General features: G+C 32.0%; 1 protein-coding gene and 1 long non-coding RNA gene across 2 annotated transcripts in view; one reads left to right on the top strand and one right to left on the bottom strand.

The window, feature by feature from the left end:
• Positions 1-22,699, bottom strand: part of LOC129218903 (collagen alpha-3(IX) chain-like) — a 266,021-nt gene that overhangs the window by 22,139 nt on the left and 221,183 nt on the right. The window contains exons 22-25 of the mRNA XM_054853223.1: positions 20,656-20,709; positions 20,462-20,515; positions 18,826-18,879; positions 17,668-17,721 (exon numbers count right to left, since the gene is read on the bottom strand). Coding sequence (XP_054709198.1) covers positions 17,668-17,721; positions 18,826-18,879; positions 20,462-20,515; positions 20,656-20,709 — 216 coding nt within the window. The remainder of the gene's footprint in view (positions 1-17,667; positions 17,722-18,825; positions 18,880-20,461; positions 20,516-20,655; positions 20,710-22,699) is intronic.
• On the top strand, positions 1,644-9,323 carry LOC129218139 (uncharacterized). The gene is made up of 3 exons (XR_008580292.1): positions 1,644-1,790; positions 5,459-5,511; positions 9,169-9,323. It is a non-coding gene; the product is annotated as an uncharacterized LOC129218139 (long non-coding RNA).

Raw genomic sequence — 22,699 nt, 5'->3', positions numbered from 1 at the left:
AATATTTAGCAATTATTTATTTTGATCAAGAAATATCATTTTGCGTATTTCTTATACTTGTTTCACCTATATTTCGTAATGCGCTATCTTTTTGGCATCATTAATAGCGATCGATTTTTTTTTTCTGTTGTAAGTAACTATTTTTATGTATTTATGTAAAATCAATGAATCAGTTATTTTTGTTTTCATCATATTTCTAATAATATGTTATAGAACAGTTTAAAGGATTTTCTATTATGCAAATTTTTGAATTTCAGAAAATTATTGTTAAATTGAAAAATTTAATTTGAACTTGTTTGTAGTGCTTCATAAGAGATTAAACAATCAAAATGTTCAATATTACGTGTGCAAACATCAGATCGAGTAGTATATGTATTCAGTTATTAACTTGGTCTAAATATTGAGTTTGTTTATTGTGGCTCCGTTTTAAGAACCTCGCTCTTTTCATGGCTATTTCTTTTTTTCGCAAAATTTATGTCACTGTTTATAGCTTTTATGAAAAATGCAAACTTTTCAGTTCATGAATTTTAAATAAGTATAAAAATATAACTATTATGATTTAATATTGTAATTTATCTGTTACCTTTTTTGTTTAATTTGATGACTAAAAAATGTCTACGTGCAATCTTTCCACTTTAATTGCGTAATTTGTTAACGGTTTCATAGTTTTATTCTTATTTATTTATTCACTTTTCGAATAATTAAACAATATAATTTAATATTTTTTAACTATGTTCAGTGTACCTAAATCCATACATTATTATAATATTACTGAAATCTTAGTTATATGTTCAATTTAAAAAAAAAACAAAACAAATCAGTTGGTTATCAAACAGCCTCTTTGTTTTTCTTCTTCTTTTTCTTTTTATTTTCTTTTTATTTTTTTTAATTTTATAGCTGTTGTTCTTTGTCTTCCATCATACCCCATACAGCCACTTATATCTATTAGACATCTAAATTAGATCTAATTGATCTATAAAAGTTGGAAAAGTCTCAAGAATGTCTAATAAAAGTCCTGGATATCCTGTACTAATTATAGATATCTATTAGATGTTTAAACTTAGACGAAAGTTAGACATAGACTTTTTCAATATCTAATCGATGTAAAATGTTAGATCAAATTTAGATTTAGCTATTTTTAATATCTATTAGATGTTACTATTTTCAACCAAGTTAAAACATGTGCAAAAAGTTTTGCAATTTAATTTTTTTGACTTCTTTTCGACTATGTATACATATCAGTGGCGCAGCGAAGGGGGGGGGGGGGGTTGGGGGTGAAAACACCCCCCAGAGACATTGGTTTTAACATAAATGCAAATTCTATAACATTAGTTTATGCATATGAGAGAGCTGTTTTAATCAAAAAACCGCCTTTAGAAGGTATTTGTGATCAAAAGTTCCCCTTCAAAAGGTATTTTGATCAACCCCTCCCCTCCAGAAGGTGGTTTTGATCAAAAAATCCCCTTCAGAAGGTATTTTTAATCAAAAAATAAAAAAAACTCAACCAGAAGGTATTTTTGATCAAAAAATCCTTTCCACTAGGAGTTTTTTTATCACCCCCCCCTTGTAGGTATTTCTGGTTTGCGGCAGACTTTCAGCAAGTTGGGCGAAACCACCGTAAACTACTCTTGCAAACGCTTGTTTGATGGATACTTGGTTCAATCCGGACACCCAGCGCATGCGCGGTAGTACGTAGTCTACGGTTCGGCGCCAAAGACTGAGAAGAAAACGAAGCAGGGAGCCATGATGGATTGACGAAGTAAGCTGCACGTTAGAACAGCAGAGAAAAGGTATTTATCAGTTTAATATTTATTCAAATGCAATTTTATTTCAATTGTAATTCAGAAGAATGCACGGGTGTTTATATTTTTTACTATCACGTTTCGCGTCAAAGCATTTCTTTGTAGCGTAGCACATGTTTCAAGCTCAATGTTAAGCTTTTTAAACTTGATGTTTATTTAAGCCAGCCTGTATGCATATATTCTAAATTATTCATACAGATGGTAACAATTTTTATTTGACAGATTTTATCAAACCGTATGTTTTAATTCGATCGACTGTCGATGTCTTAAACGACCAAAATAAAGTTTCAAACTCCTATCTCAAATATACCTTAGTCGTTTTTTTTTTTTTACGTTGTGTTGGCATTGAATCCTTTCTTTATGTCAATAGTTGATTACTTAATGCAAATAAAATGAATATCATTCCTAAAACAAAAGCAAATCAATAAGTGTAATTGGGAACTCCGAATATTCTGTACAGTATTTATTTAATATTCAGCTCATTTGTATTTTTAATATTTTTCACAATTAGTCAAGTGCATGCGGGGCAAGTGAAATAATTCATTTCGTTTACTTATTCAATCATTTACCAAATCACTTACGTATTCTTCAATTAACTAATTTTTCCTTAATTTAATAATTCACTTATTAATTCACTCTTTCACTTATTTTCTTATGCGTTCGCTCTCTATTTTATTCACTCAATTTATTTTTTTTGTATCAATTAATAAATTAATTTATTTATTAGTTTATTGTTTCATTATCTTTTCATTTAGTGAATTATTATTTATTTGATTATTATTTTGTTCGAAAAACTTTCTCACAATCAAATAGAAAATATTTCATTTTTCACTTTGTCCCATAAAAAAAACGTGAAAAACTTATACTTTTTCTCGAAGGCTAAATTTTACTGCCAATAATAACAAAGAATGTTTTAACGCAAGTGTTATTTTATGTGTAATATTATTTCTTTATATATTGTAATTTTCAAAACAAATTTCCTATTTGTTCATTTTGAAAAAACTCAGTCATCTTAACCATTTCGCTTTGCCCCACATAAAATAAAAGTTAGAATAAATAGTAGGGGAATCCCTACTATTTATTCTAACTTTTATTTTATGTTTTATGTTGAAACAGTTCTTGACCCAGGTGTAATTTTTTGTCTGATTAATGCTATACCACAAATTCAAATATTTTTATTATTATAAAATTATAAAAAAAACTGGGCATTTAAAATTTGTATTCCGACATTTTTTTTTTTTTTTTTTTTGACAAATATGCCCAGCAGGGCATGTTAAAATTTTTAAGAATTTTGTAGCCCTGACCTCCTATTGTATATTTTGTTAAAATTCTACTTTAAATTTTACTCTGTTAAACTTATTTTAAGTACCGTAGAGTCTCGAAAATCAGATGTAGTTGGGGCTCATGCTTCCTCGGATTACAACGTAGCAAAATATTTCAATTTTCAGATGTTAATGAAAATCATTTCATTCTAACTAAAAATGTAACTAAAAACATTAAGCACCTCAAGTAGAGCAGAACTCAAAACTTTTAAGACTCTTTTGTATTTTGAATATTCAGTTTGTCTGCTGAATAGGCAGTGTACTGAATATTCAGTGTATCACTAAAGCGTTAGCTTTGCTTCAATCTATATATTAAATAAAATTCATAATTTTGTTAATTCGTTGCGAATTGTATTCCTCTTTAGTCTTTTCCTAAATACCTGGTAAATTTATCCATTTTACCACCCTGGCAGTGCCGACGAGATTCCATGTCAGCTTAGTCGGAAACTAGCGACCCCTCCTTTGAAGGGGCCCGGCTTGGAATCGCAGTAGACAAATTTAACAAGCTAAATGGGGGGGACGGGGGCCCTGCGATTAAACCGACAAGTGGCTTGTTTTAGCTCACGGCTGCCCTGAAGCCTGAAACCTGGATCAATTGTACCTTTTTTTTTAGTAAAAACTTCTAGACAGAATAACTACAAATATACTATTTGTTCTTCTCATTGAAGGAATATTTTACATCAAATTAAAATGCAGTAAATTAAATGTATGATCTTTTGTGAAATATTGATTATAAGCATTTCAAATGAATGTGTTTTCTTTACCAGACTCCTGTCTTCAATCCCAATTTTCAAAATATTGGTGTATATTTCGTTCAGTATAAATTTTGTATGAAGTAAAAGTTGCCATTATTGTTATCAGGGACCCTCTTAGTTTTCTGATAGGAACTTCAAATTTTACAGACTGGTGAAATACGTTTATTAACACTTGGAGGGGGGAGACTTGTGAACATGGCATGTTTTACATAACATTAATCTTGAAAAAATCTTAAATAATAGCAGTCCCAGTATTTGATCTCTTGGACAAACATTTGGAACAATGAGATTTATGTTTCTCTGGTCGAAACTTCTTTGTTTGAGCAGCTGTTTTATGTAATTTCATCTTTTTCTTTTACTTGGGAAAACATATTTTAAATTATTTAGTCAAACTTCATTATTGCAAATCGTTATATTGTTCTTTAAAATATGATGCATGTTCTGTATTTTTTAATCATGTTCATGTGTGTCCGAGGTCTGTTTATATGTTCTCCCCAAAAAGGGCACATGTAAGCAATTAAAGACATTTTTTTAAAAAGTCCATGTCACAAAGAAAAGGCTACCTATTTAATCTTGGAGATATTTTGGTGCTGCGAAATTGATAATATTTTTTTGAAAAATAAAGAAATGCAAAAAAATTGTTCCCATGTGTCCCTTTCCCCACTACAATTAATTGCAAGGAATATTTGGGTATTTAAAAACTTGCAATTATATCTCCAGATTTGCCAAATCATCAGCTAAAATTTGCTGAATATGGAATTTTGACTAATACCTCCCTTCGGGGCATTCTGATTTTTATAAATGTATGTAGTTTTCTCGTAGCAAAACTTCAAGTAAGATGCAGTGCACATATAACATACTTATGTGTTCACTTTTTAATTGTTTTGATTTTGTCCTTGGTTTTGTAATCAAGTATTAATTCTACTTTTTCCTCCTTTTTTCGAAAATATCTTGCTCTTCAACACTGAAAATGTTCTACGAGCTCTATAAATTTGATGCCATCTTTCTAGACATGTTTGTTGCACAGCATGATTTACATTTGCACTGATTATTGTTAACTATTTTGAGAAGCTGTTTAAAGAAATGGTTTAAAATTTAAAAACATTTCTTTGAGATCTCTATACAAAAAAAAAAGGGAAAAAAATAACTTTTGTGTTTTAACACAAGGCTTGAAATATACCTGTGCAAAATGATTATTCTGATAATTATTGTAGGATTTTTTACCTTTATCGAAACAAAGTTTGCTTGAATAATTTCTTTTTTGCCTGTAGATTGCCAGATGATTTCATGTGTTTCATATGGCTTTATTTCGGAATTCAAATTAAAAAAACTGTTTTGCATATATAGCTTAACTGTAACTTAGTTTAGCTTCTAGCAATAACTTGTTTTTATTATTCAAAATATTAGCTCCATTAATAATATTTGTCCCCAATTTTAAAACCGGTTATATTTCCATAAAACAATTTTAGTCGACAATTTCAAAATAGTATTCTTGTTTGTTGACTTTACTTAGAGCTCTGGTTAAATGTATTAGCAAATATAGCATGTCCTGTCGTTTATTCTTATGTTTTTTTTATAGCTGCCTGTCAAAGAGTGTATAAGGATATATGGCAGCTGACATCAAGAAATAATGTGAGTTTTGAGTACAACATTTTTATTTTTATTAATAAACTTCATAAATAGGATTTTTTTAAAGCTGGGTTATCAGGTTTTTGACTAGTAACAGTCTTTCATAGTGTAAACTCTTGCACCTCTAGTCAAAAATGTTTACCATATCTTAGTAACCGCAACCTATCATATTTCCCAAGTTTTATTGAATGGCTTTATATCAAGTATTCAGCAGCAGAATAATTACTTCCCCTCTTATTTGCTTTCAAGGTAAATATTCATTTTCAATTTACTTTTAGGGGTCAAATAGGTCAGCATAGATAATACTTAAATATATTTAATATTTGACAAAAAGCAGTTAGAGGTGAAAATGATTGTTTTTTTTTAGATAAGTGCATTAATTATAAATACTTTTAAGTTAATTGGACTGACTAGATAGTAAATAATTGTGAAAATAACATTAAAAAAGAATATCATGCACTTGATGTGGTTAGCTCTTTTTGAAAATCTTATGTATACATTCCACTTAGCATGTAAGCCAAATTAATGCATTTGGGCTATGTCAAAAATATATGCTAGCTTGAATTTTTAAAGAAGAAAAGGGAGGAAAACACAAAAATTTTTGAGTATGCATTGAAAATCAGATTTTAAACTTGTCATTTATTTTACTTTTAATTCTTATCAAGTTTAGACCAGCCAATTACTCATTTAAAATTTCAGCAGGATTTATGACAGCTTTTGCTGTTTATAATTTGTATGTTTTTTCAGTAAGCTTTTGTTCACAAGCAAATTTGAACGATTGGAGTTTTTTAGTTTAAACCGGTATTGTATTTCCGTCATGTTTATAAACCTAACCTTGTTTGGAAGTAATAAATCCTACAATTTGTGTGGGGAATGCTACAAGTAGGTGTTGACAAATCAGGATTTTTGCTTTGAGGAAAACTCGCCAAATTATTATTTTTTTCACTATTTATGGGGAATGTGAAGGCTGGATTATGCTATTAAACTATCACTTCTAAATTTTACTTAAAACAAAGTATGTCTTCTTTCGATCAAAGATTTTCAACAAACGTGAAATATTCAGTATTTTTTAAGTTTGCTGATACCTACTTTTAGTAATTCTCTTAGGTGTTTAGTTAGGTTCTTTCATACATAATTTTCATCACGTTCACCAACAATTCCATCAATGTTATACTTAATTTTTATTGTTTTCATACTTTAGCTGAATTAAATGTTGAACTTCCATATGAAGCAGTGAGATTGCAAAACTCCGTAGCTCTGCAAAAAAAGTTATTTTGCTCCGCATTTCACAGTCGAGCGTTCAAGAGCATGAGGCATGACATAGTGCTTAAAACTATCTTATTAAGTAAAAAATAATTATTTTTATGCTAGTGTTTAAAATGATTATTATAGCTCAAAAATAATTTAGATTTATATAAGCGATCATTTTTACAAGATCAGGAACTGATTTAAAGATCCCCGAACTCTGGGCGCAAAGCAGATTAAGCCTTCTAAGAGAATCAACAAGTCTCAGCTAATATGAATAGTTTAAAATCCCAGTACCAAAATATAATTTTTCAGATGATAGCACATTCCTTGATTTACATAATTTCAAGGTCTCTTATAACACAGTTTCGGTAAGTAAAAAATCAATCTACTTAACTTGGATGATTTGTACTGAAACCAAAAAGACAAGGAATGATAATCAACAGATTAAAGGGATAACTTGAAATTGATTTTATAGTGTTAACGATAACGACTTAGATCTGAAATAAACTTGAGGGAATTTAAGAACTCCAGAATGGAACAGCGACCTATTTACACAGCCCTCAACTCCAGTTCCGTAGCAACCTTCAGTAAACATAATGTTCTTCCCTAATTTTTCATTTTTTTTTTTTTTTTTTTTTTTTTTGAGACAAACAGCCTAAAATTGAAAAAAAATCTACGAATGTCTCGAAAAAATTTTCGATATATAGACACAATATTTCTATGTAATGAACATAGAAATTTGCTGGGATTTCGATGTATAGAAAATTTCGATATGTGGAAGTTCGATAAATGGAGGTTCGACTGTATTTCAGCATCTTATTCCATTCGGATTTTACATCCTGATGAAATTTTTCAAAGTGACAATTTTTATTTCTGCGATTATAAAAAATGCTAGTTGCATGTTGTGAGAAAATAAATTTATCTTTTTTTATTTATCAGTCAATGTTGAATGAATATTTGCGTGTAAGGCAATTAAAATATGGAAAATCTATAAAACAATAAATGTATTATGCTAAGAATTCAACAACTTTGTGGGGGGAAAATTATTAAATTAAGGTTTTATAGAAACAAAAAATACTTTTCATGCTATGAGGGATATTTTAAAATGGGATCGGGTAATTTAAACATTTTGTTAAAACATCTCTGGAAAATACTTTATAATCTGAAGAAAAGAAATTTGTGAGGGTTTTATTCTTTCATAATATTTATTTTTTATTATTATTATTAATTTTAATTTTAAACTTTAACACATTTTTAAATTCTCCATTCTGCAATCTCTTAACACACAGTTTGAAGTATAGAATATTATAAACAATTAAGCTGTTGGTATAGTATTTCATACATGCAAAAAAGGTTTTTTTTTTTGCCATGTTGCTAGAGGAGAGGTGCTTTTAGGGAGGTCTTTCTAATCTTTAAATTAAAAAAGTTGTCTGGGATTCTTACTCAAAAGCATAGTTAGCGCTACTATGCTTTTACTATCATAATCAAAACAGAACTTTTGAAATTTTAATTTAGCCTCTAAATTGTATCAGACATGGAAGATCAGATTTGATAAAGTTATAAAATATATTATTTACCAGAAAGCAATTAAGAGACAGCTTCAACTTCAGACATTTGCAGTCCTAATTCATAAGTTATGCTCCTCACCAATATTAGGTGGCGAAGAGCATAGGCATCTGTTGCGCACAAAATGTCACACAATTTGGAGTTTTATTTAAAAAAAAAAATAGGTTAACTTAAATTTTCACTGATATGCCCAGTTTATACATGACCCTATCTAGCATGCTGAAGTATCAGAAATCGACTTTGGCCTACGTTGTTTGTAAATTGAAATTTATTGATGTCTGTTGGAATGTGTCTTGATCAGGCTTAGATGTGAAACTGTAAGTTAGATTGAGGTATGCCGTTAAGAGAAAATCAGAAGAACTGCACTCTTTCTGTTAATATCAATCTTACAATGTAAGGTCCTCAAGTAATGTTAAAACACTTCAGCAATTAAAGTGTTCTTTATTCCAAAAATTACTCATGTGAAACTTTAGAAATTGTATTTTTCATAATAAGTTTTTGGTTAAGACTGGGCTGAAAACGCTTCTGTTTCCCCTATATCATTTTTCAAATCAAGAAAAACATCTTGTACTTTTCTTATATTTATATAAATATATATTTTAACTTTGATTTTTTTATTCATATCTATCATTTAATCTTTCAAAATGATTTTTTTAATGTAAAGGCTGCAAATGTGACTAAAAGGAAGTATGCTTCTAGGGAATGTCCTATTTCTTATATTTTTTGTGAGAAAAAAATATTTTATTTTTCCTCCCTTGATCACTTTGATTCCTGTGAAGCTGATTACATATTTAAAATTCTTTTGCAAAGGATGCTACAGTGAAATTTTTTTCCACGTTTTTTTAGGTGCAGTTAGACAGAAATCCTTCCCTGAGAAGACCGAGCTTGATGCCGAACTCGTTGTAAAAAACTGGCTGCGGCAAGCCAAAGCCAGATGTTGTAGTAACCCCCTCAAGCTCCCTCATTTTGTAACATACATAACATACATTCTGTTAAATAAAAAAATCCTAAAACATATTTTTTTGTAGTTATTTGAGTTATACTATTAATATGTAGAGTAATTGTGTGAAGCTCAAGCTATACCATTCGAAACTAATGCTGTCATAACTATTTTTTTGTGATTTCACTTTTATCTTTTACATATATTGTCAAATAAAAAACGGTCACTATATTTTCGGTGTTTTGGACGTTTTCTTTCCAGTTTAAAATAAATTGCTGAGAACTTTAATTTTCATAATTATGAGTCTCAAATAAAAATCGCAAATTACGCACTCTTTATTTTTTAAGTGCCAACCTATCTGGTGATCCTGAACGGAAATGGAGGTTGCTCCAGTAAGTTAGGAATAAATTTGTACAGGACTCATGAAAGAGTCGAACGAGCACAGAACGCAAATACCCTGTATCACGTGTTCAAATATGCAAAAAGTAATAATTTTATTTAGAAAAGATGAGCCTGGAGTATCTGGCAAGAAGATAAGGCATTTTTTATTTTTTTTGCCATAAATACAGTTTAATAAATATATTGAAGATTCAGAAAAGTTATTTTATCTTTTTGAGTACATTATTAAAATTTCTTAGTATTTTTTAAAAAAAGATTCTGTTATTACTTCTACCAAAGTATACGATCAATCCTCCTTACAACAAATAGTGCTCATTCAACATTACTGTTGAATTCATACAAATACTTGCAGAATCGCCTCTATTTAAAATTGGTTAAAATACCAAAATTCTGTGAATTTAAAATACTTGACAACAATTAAAATACTTGGTTTTTCAGAAGATGAACATGCTCAAATATCGCTTCAAACAAGTTAATATCCATTGAAATTGAGAGATATCTAAGTAAGGTTAAATTGAGAGATATTTATGGATTTCTAAACTAATATTTAATAGAAATTTTAGTAAATCTCTAAATTTTCCATATCTCTTCAATGTCTAAATAAGGTTCAACAACTGGATATTTAAATATCTATAAGGCGTCTAGTAATATTTTTTAGATGTCTATTAGATCTCTAAATTTGACATATTACCTCTATTCAACGTCTACGAATGTCTAAATAAAGTACAAATATTAGATATTTGGATATCTATAGTAGGACTAGAAATATTTATTAGATGTCTATAAGATATCTTAATTTGGTATATTACCTCTATTCAACGTCTACGAATGTCTAAATAAAGTACAAATATTAGATATTTGGATATCTATAGTAGGTCTAGAAATATTTATTAGATGACTATAAGATATCTTAATTTGGTATATTATATCCATTTAACATCTAAGAATGTCTAAATAATGTCGAATTACTGGATATTTAGAGATCTATTAGACATGTAATAGATGTAAAAGATGGTGACATTTGATGCTCTAATAGATATCTATGAGATATTTTTGGACATCTTATAGATCATTTCCTAAATGTTAATAGATATCTAATAGATGTAAGTGGCTGTGTGGGACAGCAGTCAAAAAAGGAGAAGTATAACTACACCCTATACAGATTGTACGTAGTACGATCCAAAAATTTGGGGACAAGCTGTATAAAACCTTACCCAGAATAGTTCACATTACCGAAGCACATCCACCTTTAAAAGGTTACCCTTGAACTACTATGTACTTCTGCCGGTGTTCATGTAACTTTTGGAAACACTCCTGGAAGCCATTTTTCGCTACGTTCTGTGATGCTGCTTTACCTTCTCCTGACGGAAGAAAGCGGCGTCCATGCAAATGTTTTTTTTTTTTTGCTGGGAACAGGTACAAGTCGCACGGAGCTAAGTCCGATAAAACGTTATGTTATTTGTTTGTCATATCAGAGTATTGACCAATCGAACCGTGCATCCTCAACATGAAAGTCGCCTTCTTCCCCACGATGAAGTTAAAGCAGCAGCGCAAGAGGTTGCGATAAATGTCTTCCAGGAGTCCTTCTAAAAGCTATTAGTACAGTAAAATTAGGCCAAAAAATGGCCAAACCCAAACATCCAAAAAAAAAGGTGAAACCTGTTGCAAATTACTTCTTACCCTTCCAGCAAGAAGGGGTAAAAAGTCCCAGCACTTTGCGCGTCGGGTTTTGGGGGGAAGGGAGGGGGGACGAAATAATCCTCTATTTAAATAAAAATAATTTCTATTACTTAAAAAAAAATCTCAAACCTCGCAGAAACCACTCTATAATAGTAAAATAATAAACTCTCTCTAATTAACAGGAGTGCACAGGCGGAGGGGGTATGGGAGGGGGTGGTCCATGGAGCAGCTTTGCGTCATTGAAATTTTTAAGGCAGTTTTTTCAAGGGGTATTTCTTTCCTTTTTGAGGGCTTTTATTCTGGATGGGTACTTCGTCACACTTAAGGGGTGCGCCATCGCTTTGGGGGGGGGGACCCTGAATTTACATTTTAAAATCAACTATTGCAGCGAAGTTCACGAAAAAACAAGAAGTCGAAGTACAAAATGCCACACAATGATATGGTAATGTCAGAAGGATAATTCTAAAAGATCTAAGCGAGCTCAGTAACCAAATTATTTGCGACTGGAGTTATTAAACTGTTTAGAGCGCTGGAAACAAAATTCCTGTGCAGCATAATAAAAGTCCAAATTGACCAAAGTTTCCCTGGTTCTTCTTGATTAACTTACTTCAACTTTTCCAGAACCTTTTGCCATCACTGAAAGGTGGGACAAACCGAAATTGCCAATAGTGAGACGGGCAATGCTACAATTCTGCACCCTCTATGTCGGAGGGGGTTCTCATTTGCAAACATCAAGCTACCTCCCTTTTACGCAGCTGGTTATGTGAATTATGCTAAATATGCGGACATATACTTGCAACACATCTGAAACTTTTCAGTACATTATGCGATAAAAAAAAATTCTCACATCAAACATCAGCTAAGACATCAGCTATCCAACGATCTAACGCAGTGACAAATTCAGGTGGTCTAGAACCTGTAGTGATTCAACGATAGAACAAGTCTTGATGAGAGCAATGAGCAATACAACAATAGAATGCTAAGTATTTACACCTTTTTGCCTCCCAGTTTGGAAATCACAATCCATTTCTAAAGACACCAGAAGTTTCTTCTCTCTCAAGTTGGTAGGGGTATTGCTCGCTGATGATAAGGTGAGTTGCGATGAGATCTTTAACGTACGGGTAGTAACATCAAAGGATATTGAAGGCAAACAATTTTGTGGCATTTTTTTGTAAAGGAGGTAAGCAGTTACGTCTTTAGCTTCTGTTACGATTACTATCTGTAAAGATGTGTAAGATCAAACCATCTTTTACACCGAATGGTATGAACAGTAAAGATGAAATAACAAATTGCTAAAAACTTCTGGTACGAGTTATGCGCTGATCCTCCACCAGTATTCGATGAATCTGGTTTCAGAAGGAAAAAAATCCTGTATCGTTAAAGTGCTATTATCTGAAGCAAAAGGTTCATCCACCATCACAGAACGAACAGTTGGTGTCATATATGAGGCAGTGAGAAGCAAAGGGATGTAAGTGGACATTTTCGAGTTTTGAATAAAACGCGTTTAAAGATAAGATCATAGGTAGTCTTTCATTGATTTTCTTTTTAAAATTATGCTGTATCGCAGCAACTACCAGGTGTACTAGTACCATCTCTTGCCCCAAGATAGAGGAAAGGTTCACCAACTATTTGTACTGGTTATCTTCAAATTTTTAATTTTGCCACTTACATTCCTTTGCTTCTCACTGCCTCATATGTAATAGATGGAAGATACCTGCTTGACCATATTTTTGGTAATGATCTGTAAGCTTCAAGGAAATATGCCAGCAATGCAGTGTATAGGTCACTTGTAAGTATGGGAAAGCTAGTGTCATTTTTGATGGGTACAAAGAAAGCACCACAGAAATATAATCTGCATCCTATTACAACAGTCAAGCCTTCTGCTCTAGAAGACTTTCTGCATCTCAAATCTTGTGCTTGCTCTGAGGGGTTCATTGGATATAGTGAATGTTTGAAAAGTCTGAAAGTGGACTGAAGTGCTCAATTATATGCACAAACTGTGTTAGACATAGCTGCAACAATAACGATTTTGCTGAGGATCTAGATTCCAAAAAACACCTTGATAACGAAGACTTTTTGTTACAAGCTTAGGAAAAATCATTTGAAAGCAAAAAACAGTTCAGCGTAATTTTTCTGGCCATTTAATCAAATATGCACCATCAGAGGGGGTGGGGGGGAAGCATAATATTTTAGTATATAATTTCGTTTTCGGAGGTGAGCTACTGTTCTTATGGGGTGGACAGTCCTGATTTAATGCATTTTAGATTTGCATGAAATAATACTTCTACTTGAAATAAAGAGGGGGGGGGATGAGGATTTATTTTATTTGGCGGAGGGGTGGGTTCTGTAGCTTTGAGAGGAGGTTCACCATCGCTCTTGGAGGATGGACACACTTGATTTCTAACTTTAACTTAGCATAAAATAATGTTTAAATATGAAATGTATGGAGGGGTTGGGGGGGGGGGTACAGCTTCGTTTTACGGGGATAGGGGGGCTCTGTAGCATTGGTGAGTTATGTCATCTCTCTTGGGGGTCAAACACTTTTAATTTCATGCTTTTAAATTTAGTATAACATAATATTCTCACTTTAAATTTACTCTAAAAATTCTGGAAAAATACCCAAAACAGCAATTTTTAGATACCCCCCATTCCAAAACCCGACGCACAATGGGGTGGGACTTTTTACCTGTTCTTATTGGGAGGGTAATAAACAATTTGCACCAGGTTTAGCTTTTTTTTTTTTTTTTTGGATGTTTGGGTCCGACCCCTATTTTTACTGTACTATATACGAACGTTGGCAGAAGTGCATAGTCGTTCAAGGTGACTATTTTGTAGATAGATGTACTTCGGTAATGTGAACTACTCAGGGTAAGGTTTTATGCAACTTGCCCTCGTATGAGTTTTCAACTTACGATTTCATAACGTTTTTGAGTGACGCAAGTTTACGCGCATGAAGACGTCACAAGAGAATTTACGATAATTAACTAAGGAGGCGTTCAAAATGGATATTTCGATCATCTATATGTTCTTAGGTACATATGCATGTACAAATGTGCCAAAAAAACTTGTGAAGTTTCAATTGGGTGGTCGTAAAACAGAAACTTAGATCGAAATCTGATTTTTTTTTTTTTTTTTTGTGATTACAATTCCTTATTCGTAGAAAGGAAGTAAAGTGAAATAAATCAATCATTCTTTAAATCCCTGACATTGTTATCAATTTATTTCTATGTTTTTTTTTTTTTTTTGCCATCGGCCAACGGCATCGGCCATCGGCCATCGGCAATCGGCCATTTGGAGGAAAACAATCGGCCATCGGCCATCGGCCATCTTTGAACAATCGGCCAACAATCGGCATCGGCCCATCGGCCAAAAAATGTCATCGGTCGAGCCCTATCAATTACCTTAATATTTTATTTACTAATAAATAACTTTATTTAGGTACTAAAATATACAGTTTTTTACTTAATATTCCAATTTTTAAATATATTTAGTATTCAATTGAGGAGGAATTGAATACAGAACACCCCTCCCCCACGATTTAATTTATATTCTTTAATAATATACATTATAACTGTGTATGATTTCTGAAGTTTGACCAATATTCTGGATTTACTATTTCACGATGCCGCCAGTTCAATTTGAAATTAGGGTTATATTAATTAGCAGACTTCAAAAAAAAGGAGGAGGTTCTGAACTCGTCGGATTTGTTTTTCCTTTGTACAATTTTCCATAAATACTCGAAGATACCTGTACACAGGGGCGTGCACAGGGAGGGGGGAGGGACACCTGTTGGTCCGGGCCCGAGCCTGGAGGGGGCCCAATATTTTTGTAACTAACGGTGAAATATAGGGGTAAACAATATGGAGAGGGGCCCGGAAAAGTCATTTGTGATGAGCTCCAAAATTTCTGTGCACGCCCCTGCCTGTACCGATAAGGAAAAGTCTTTTCATGTTTGAAACAGCATAGTTCCTCGGCGGTCTAATGTCAATCAAGTTCAGGTTTGATGAAATTGATGGAACTCTTCAAATATCATACTCACATTTAAATCGATTTGTACTTTATTAACTTTGTATATCGTCTCACTTAGTGAACCGGTTTTTATGCTTTTTTTTGTTTAGTGGTGGTTTTGTTTAGGGGTGGTCTAACTAAGGTTCCAAATCTTTGATTTATCCTATTTGTTCTTTAGGGAAAAGTTAAGGGTAAAACAATAAATTTCATGCAATTTCCTCACAAACGATTAAATATAAAACCCATTGATAAACAAAGTCCATAAAACAAAGGTTTATGCTTTCTTTACCCATAGTTAAAGAAAGTACTAAAAATATATATTATTAAGACTAATGATAATGAAAATTTTGAATTAAGGATTCTCTGATGCAAGCATAAAATTCATTCTAGTGGAATTTTTAATCTTCATCTATAGTGGGGCCATGTGAAGAAACATGCGACTTTTAACACGAGTTGCATGACACTAATTGCGAAACATAAAATACAATTTACAATATTACACTTCTAAAATTTACAATTTTACAAATTTAAACTTAAAACGATTTCGTTTTTTTTTTTTTTTTTTTTTGCAAATTTTTATAAAGTTGAACAAATGATGAAGACAATTTTTTTTTTGTACATAGTTACGCATTTGAAAAAGCCTTTCTTCACAGTTGTCGGAAGTCTCCGAGACGCTCGCCGTGTTATTTACACCACTAAAAAGCAAAAAATAAATTACTTTTAAATAAAAAAAAAACCGCCTTAAAAAAATACCCAGGAACTAAAAAGCAAGAAATAACTGATTACACTTACATTCTATTTCCTACCCAAACATAGAAATGAAATTTATTTAACAATTTCAGTACAAAAATCAACTAAACTAAACACCGAGTTATAAAATAAACACTGATTTAAATTACTATACGATTGAATTATTTTAAATATCTAACTATTTATATACAATCTCTTAATTTTTAATAACCTTTTGAAGTCGGTTCCTCCTATGAACAACTACATAACGTAACTGAGTAGGTTTAGTTTTAAAGACCAATTTCGTGTTTAGTTAAGTTAGTGTTTAATTCAGGATCGGTGGGTTGTCAGTTACGTTAGGTAGTAGTTAATAGGAGGCCCCGACTTCAAAAGGTTATTAAAAATTAAGAGATCCTATATAATTAATTAGGTATTTAAAATAATTCATCGTATAGTAATTAAAATCAGTGTTTATTTTATAATTGGGTGTTTAGTTTAGTTGATTTTTGTACTGGAATTGTAAAAAAAATTCATTTCTATTTGTGGGTAGGAAATAGTATGTAAGTGTAATGGGTTATTTTTTGCTTTTTAGTTCCTTGGTGTTTTTTGAAGGCGGTTTTTTTATTTAAAAGCAATTTATTTTCTTTCTTTATTTGGCAATATTACAGACTTAACACGAATGTATTCAACTGGGCATTAAAGATGGCAGCAGGAGTCATTGATAGATTCTGTCTCATGGAGGCGAGATTGCTATCACATGTTTTGCTGTAGTAGGTGAAGTCTTCCGAATTTATTGCATGGTTGTTGGCTGATATGCCTCAAACTGCATCTACACCATTAATTAGTTTTGGGTTCCTGAAGTTCCAAAAATGTGGACGGTCCTGCTAACACTAGAATAATTACTGCCATCTATGACTTTAGTGTTGTCAAGCAAGAGTTCATGAGAAGTCTGAATGGTGATTTGCTTTGTAGGGATGACTGGTAAGAGCAGCTTTTGTCCTGACGTCAGTTTTGGACGTATGTTGAATAAAAGGAGGCAAATCGAAAGTGTGAAGACTATCTGCCCTTCGGCGTAGACAGGAGTTACGGTCTGACAAATTTCTTACGACCAAATCAAGTGAAATCTGTTTATAATCTCAGCTCACTTTTACAACATATTCGTTTTAAAAGTGAGCAACTAGAGCTGAGTGTAAAGCAGGCAGTGATGCCATTCTTGATTACTGTTGTAGGGGCTCTTATCTCTACATTAATTATGTCACCTAATGTGCTCTATAGATTGTCCTATTTTTTTTATCTACGTTCGTCATATTGTGCTCCCGTCAATCACGCTTGGGGGTAATCATAGATAGCAAATCCATTATCATTCCTAAACCATAACCACCATGGACTGTTGCTAATTTAACTGACCAGATACGAAACGCAAGGTGAATTGTAGCTATTAAGTGCATCATCTTTTCAAATAGTAAACCACGGCTCTACTCGTGCAAACTTTTTTAAACTGTGACTTTGCAAATCAAATAAACAGTTGCTTAGGCAAGTGCTTGAGAGTATTCAATCTTCTTAAAAGGAAAGTTAAGCTTTTTATTTACCTTTTTTCCATCATTTCCATTCTCTCCAGGCGGTCCAGGAGGACCAGGGTTTCCCTGAAACAAAAGTTCCTCGGATTAGCACAAAATACTGAAAAGTTTCCCAATGACATTGTAGAAATGATCATATGGGAAATATTATACAAGGTCCGGCTGTTAATTTCCAGAACTGACGTAACTGTAAGAGAACGAAAAGCCGGAAGATGGCGCTAATGATTGCATATTGATGAGCATTTTCTTGCGCATGCGCAGTGCAATCGGCGCCATTCTGAAGTAAGTGGTTATCGTGGAAAGGCGCAGTAAAACACAGCTCTTCAATTCTTGTTGTCATCATAATGCGAATTTTTTCAATTACTTCCAGTGTGCGTACGGACTGCGGCCGACCTGCGTGTGGATCATCATCGACGCTTTTGCGACAGTCCCGAAAGTGTTTAAACCATTCAAAAGTTCAAGTAAACTTGTTTCAGCATTTTGTATGCTTCTGCAGCTGTCTTGACCAATTTGAAGCAAATTTTAATGTTAATTCTTTGCTCCGTCCTTCGACGACAGGAATTTGAGAGCTACGTTTTAATGCACTTTTCCCCGAGAAACAGTTACTTTAGAATGACGCCGATTGCACTGCTCATGCGCAAGAAAAAGCTTTTCAATATGCAATCATTAGCGCCATTTTCCTTAAAGTTTTGGAAAGTCATCCTTTTTTCTACATTGTTATTTAGAATTAGTTTTATTAAGATACATTGTTACTGACCATATTACTTGAGAGTTTTATTAATTTATTTGCTCTTCAAATTGATAAGTATAGAATTGCTTCCAGTTAAGTATTAATTCAGCATCATAAAACTCAACTCGAATGCCCTCTGTCAGTTGACCAGTAAAACTAGATTCAAGTAACTACAGTCAACTCGATGTACTGAAATAACTTATATTGCAGCGCAAGTGCATGAACAAATTGGAAAGTATTTCTAAAGAACTTCCAAACACGGCGAATAGGAGTCGATAGTATTTGTCTGACGCAAAAATTTAAAATACTCTGCAATCGAAAAAAAATATCACTTTATGGTGATTTGCACCAAAAGCATTTTAACCCTTTTGTTGATTCACACTGTTAAGGCTCGATGAACTAAGCATAGACTATCTAATATTTTTCATAAAGATATTTACCTGATCTCCAGCTTGGGCAACGGCACCAGGTATTCCTTGCTCTCCTTGATCACCCTAATAAAATATAATCAATTTATGATACCTTACGTATTCAAAATTTGAAAGAATCTTTAAAGTTTTTTATACGTAAAGACTGTTATACAGACAAAAAATGGTTTGTTCATGAATTATATACTTTTTTCCCCCTTTAAATCGCAGTAATCAGTACCGTACAAATGAATTGATGTTTATCTTTGAAATGAATAATTAATTTTTCCCATAGCTCCACATTTGAAATACGTGGAATAGAGTTTTGTATTAAGCTTTGGAAGTTTATCTTATAAAACTTTTGAAGGAAAAGAATAATATGCGCTAGAGTCAAACAAAGGTTTATTAATAGGATAGAACATTACTTGAAATTCAAAAGGTTTATGCATATTAAGAATACAGTGTTTGCTTTGTTTCCTTTTTTTAATGTCTGTTTTTTAATGTTTTATATCTTCTACACAAAGTTAAACATTTTTACTACGCGTTTTACTGTTGAGCATCTAATCTGTTGATTAAAAAAATTATTGTTAAATTTTCAAGCCTTTGATGCATAAATTGTACTCAATATGAAATATAATCAATAGAAAATATAATAGATCGATTTCAAATTTTATAAATATCTTTAAAATATTTTATTTATCAAATGCATGATGTCAAAAATTATTGAAACAAAAAAAATTGTTCTCCTTCTTTTAACTTTAAAGGTATTTTAGTTAAAATTTTTTGAAAATTTTCAATACATTAATTTCTTTAAGTAAATTTTGAAACAATTTAACGTGATCTACTAAGCAGTTAGAGTTGTAACAGCAAAAAAAATATTAACTAGTGATGAATATTTCCTATTTCTGAAACTGAAAATAGCAAAATTTTGTTTGCAACTCTAACTTCAACAATGTTTCAAATTTTGTGCACAATGATATATTCTACAATTACTTTTTTTTAACAGTTATATTTTCTGAACGACAGTTTATTGTAATAAAGAAAATATTATTTAATTTTTATTTAGTACTGTAGGACAGAGCAGCAATAACAGGAGGGTTTATTGACAAATCGTTTACAGGACTTTTCTCAGAGCTGAGCTAAAATATATATTTGTAGTTCTGTTTATAACGCTCGAATTTCTTGGTAATAAGTGGAAGCTAATACTAGCAAGATTAAATTTTATGGCAATCCAAAATCAAATTTCACAACTTCAGATTAAAAACATCGATGCCCTCATCTGGAAGAAAACTTTAAAACGATATTTTTTCTATCATATTTGCAGTTAAGTACAAAAGTACTTTGTTTAAATATTAACTTTTTTTACGGACTATTAATATACGAAGCAACTTAAAAATCCTTCCACAGCGAATCTTACTTGCTATTAAAAAAAATAAATTAAAAAAAAACAAGTTTTTATATAGATATCACACAGTGCATATAACCGAATTATAGCATGTCCATACACTTAATTTCAACGTTCTAGATTATTTGATTTACAGTTTTGCCTTTCTTTTGATTTTCAAAGAACTTTTTTACACATGATGTACACACTGCAAGAAATTTAATAAGACAGCAGATCTTTTTTAAATTATTAAAATAAACAAGACAAAATAAACACTACACTTACTTTTTCACCTTTACTTCCTGGTAGTCCAGGTGCTCCTGGCACTCCAGAAGGTCCCTGATGAAAAATTGAAGAGAAAAATTATTTTGAGTATTGTTCAAAGTCTTAATGATTACAAACAGGTTTTGCTGCATGAATGTATTAATATTTTCTGCACTGCAAGCTTTAGAATTACAATGTAACGAATGATAACTTACTGGGAATCCAACTAGTCCTGGTTCTCCACGCAATCCTGGTACTCCAGGAAAGCCCTGCAATAAGAGTATGGTTAGATATTTCATCACAGCAAATTGTGTTTCAATTTGAAAAGGAAAAGAAACATTAGCACTCGTCACATGAATTCATAGAAAAATCTACAGATAGGCGTATAAAACATCACCATTGACTTTGATCAGGTAATACTTTTGATAATACGTATTTGCTATTTATTACATAAATAGGCAATTCAACGGTTACAGAAGTATCAATTGCTGCACAGAACATACTATGCAAAGACTTCAAATCTGTTATATTCTTGTTTTATTGCATGAACTTTATGACGAACAAGGGCTCTATTTCTATGTAATTGCAGTTAATTTTTGGAAATTCCCAGAATCATTATATAATTCATATCTATTTTTTGGTTCAGTAAAAAGAGAAAAAAGAGAAATATTTGGTTTGAAAAAAGAAAAGAAAAAATCTTTTCATATTTATGTCCCAACATTTTCTATGGTTCCTACTATCCACTCTTTCACATTCATTTCGAAGATACAATAAACAATTACTTTGAATCTGGAAATATTTTTAAGATTCAAAGTAGTACACAGCTTCTGTGATTAGTCGGCCACTTTTGTCTCTGCAGTCAATAAAAAGAATGAGTTTTTTTTTTTTTAATTTAGGAAACGGAGTTTGAGTTATTGGAACTCCGCTATGTTACGTTTGAGGCAGTGAGAAGCAAAGGGATATAAGTGACACAATTAAAAATTCGGAAATAACCAGTACAAATGGTAGGGGAACTTCTCCTCCGTCTTGGGGAAAGAAATAGTACTAGTAGTCCTGGTAGGGGATGCCATATTATTCCAGGCCCCACAATGGGTATGCCCGTAAAAATTTTTAGGTCCAGAGATTTTCTCTTTAGAATCTTGATCTGTAGGTGTTCTAATGTGAGAATATCTTGGGTAGACATGTTGAATCCTGCGCGAAATAATTTTACAGGCCATCAAAGATAGCGGCCATTTTGGTTCACTTGCTCATTACGTTTTTCGCAACGTGCGTACCAATAAATTTATTTTTAGTTTTGAACTGAAATTTTTGGGCCTTAGAAAGTCAATTAATGTAATAGTTATGTCATAAAAACCGCTCTGGCTTTTTCTACAATTTTTACGTGAGGTATCTCTAACGTTTTTTTGTTTAACATTCTAGTTACTTAAAAGTGTACAAAAATTAATAACTCTTAATAAAACCAAACGATTTTAAAGTGTAAAACCTTTTATGTAAAACAATATTTTTCAAGGTCACCAGCGTAGCCAGCAATATCTTCTGTAGGGGTTTTTTTGGTCAAAAATACCTTCTAAAGGGGGGTTTTTTGATAAAAAAAAACCTTCTGAATGGATTTTTTCGATAAAAAATACCTTCTGAAGGGGATTCTTTGATTGAAAATACCTTCTGAAGGAGATTTTTTGGTCAAAAATACCTTATGAAGGGGATTTTTTGATCAAAAATACCTTATGAAGGGGATTTTTTGATCAAAACAGCCCTTTCATATGCATACGCTACTGTATTAAAATTTGCATTCATGTTAAAACCAGTGGCTATAGGGATTCCCCCCCCCCCTCGGTCCACGCTGTTTAAGGTTATGTATCGTCTGCTATCAAAGTAATTGTTTTCGAGTAAAAATGTTCCACAGTTCCAAAAACTTTTTGTTTCATGTTTTTCTGTGACAATAACTATTTTAGCAATGGCTGATATTTCTAAACTGAGTTCAGAAAGTTTTGGTAGGCAATTGAAGACATCTTGAAGACAGTTTTAACAAACGAATATGTAGTTTGTCAAAAGGAATCAAGAGAAAAATTATGTTCTTCGAGCAAAAACGAGTTCGGGAAGCTGCTGAAATACGCAAAGACGCAATATTGAAAAACGCGGCAAGAAAATATAGTGTGTCATTGCAGCAACTAGTGCTATAAGAAATACACGAAAGGAAGAACGCTAAAAAAAAATGGTAGAAAAAAATGGACAGACAAGTTATTTTGAAAGTGAAAACAA

This window comes from Uloborus diversus, chromosome 3, assembly GCF_026930045.1.
Source record: "Uloborus diversus isolate 005 chromosome 3, Udiv.v.3.1, whole genome shotgun sequence".
NCBI classification, from domain to species: domain Eukaryota; kingdom Metazoa; phylum Arthropoda; class Arachnida; order Araneae; family Uloboridae; genus Uloborus; species Uloborus diversus.
Note: the sequence above shows the minus strand (reverse complement) of the source record. Positions and strands in the feature narration are given on the sequence as shown.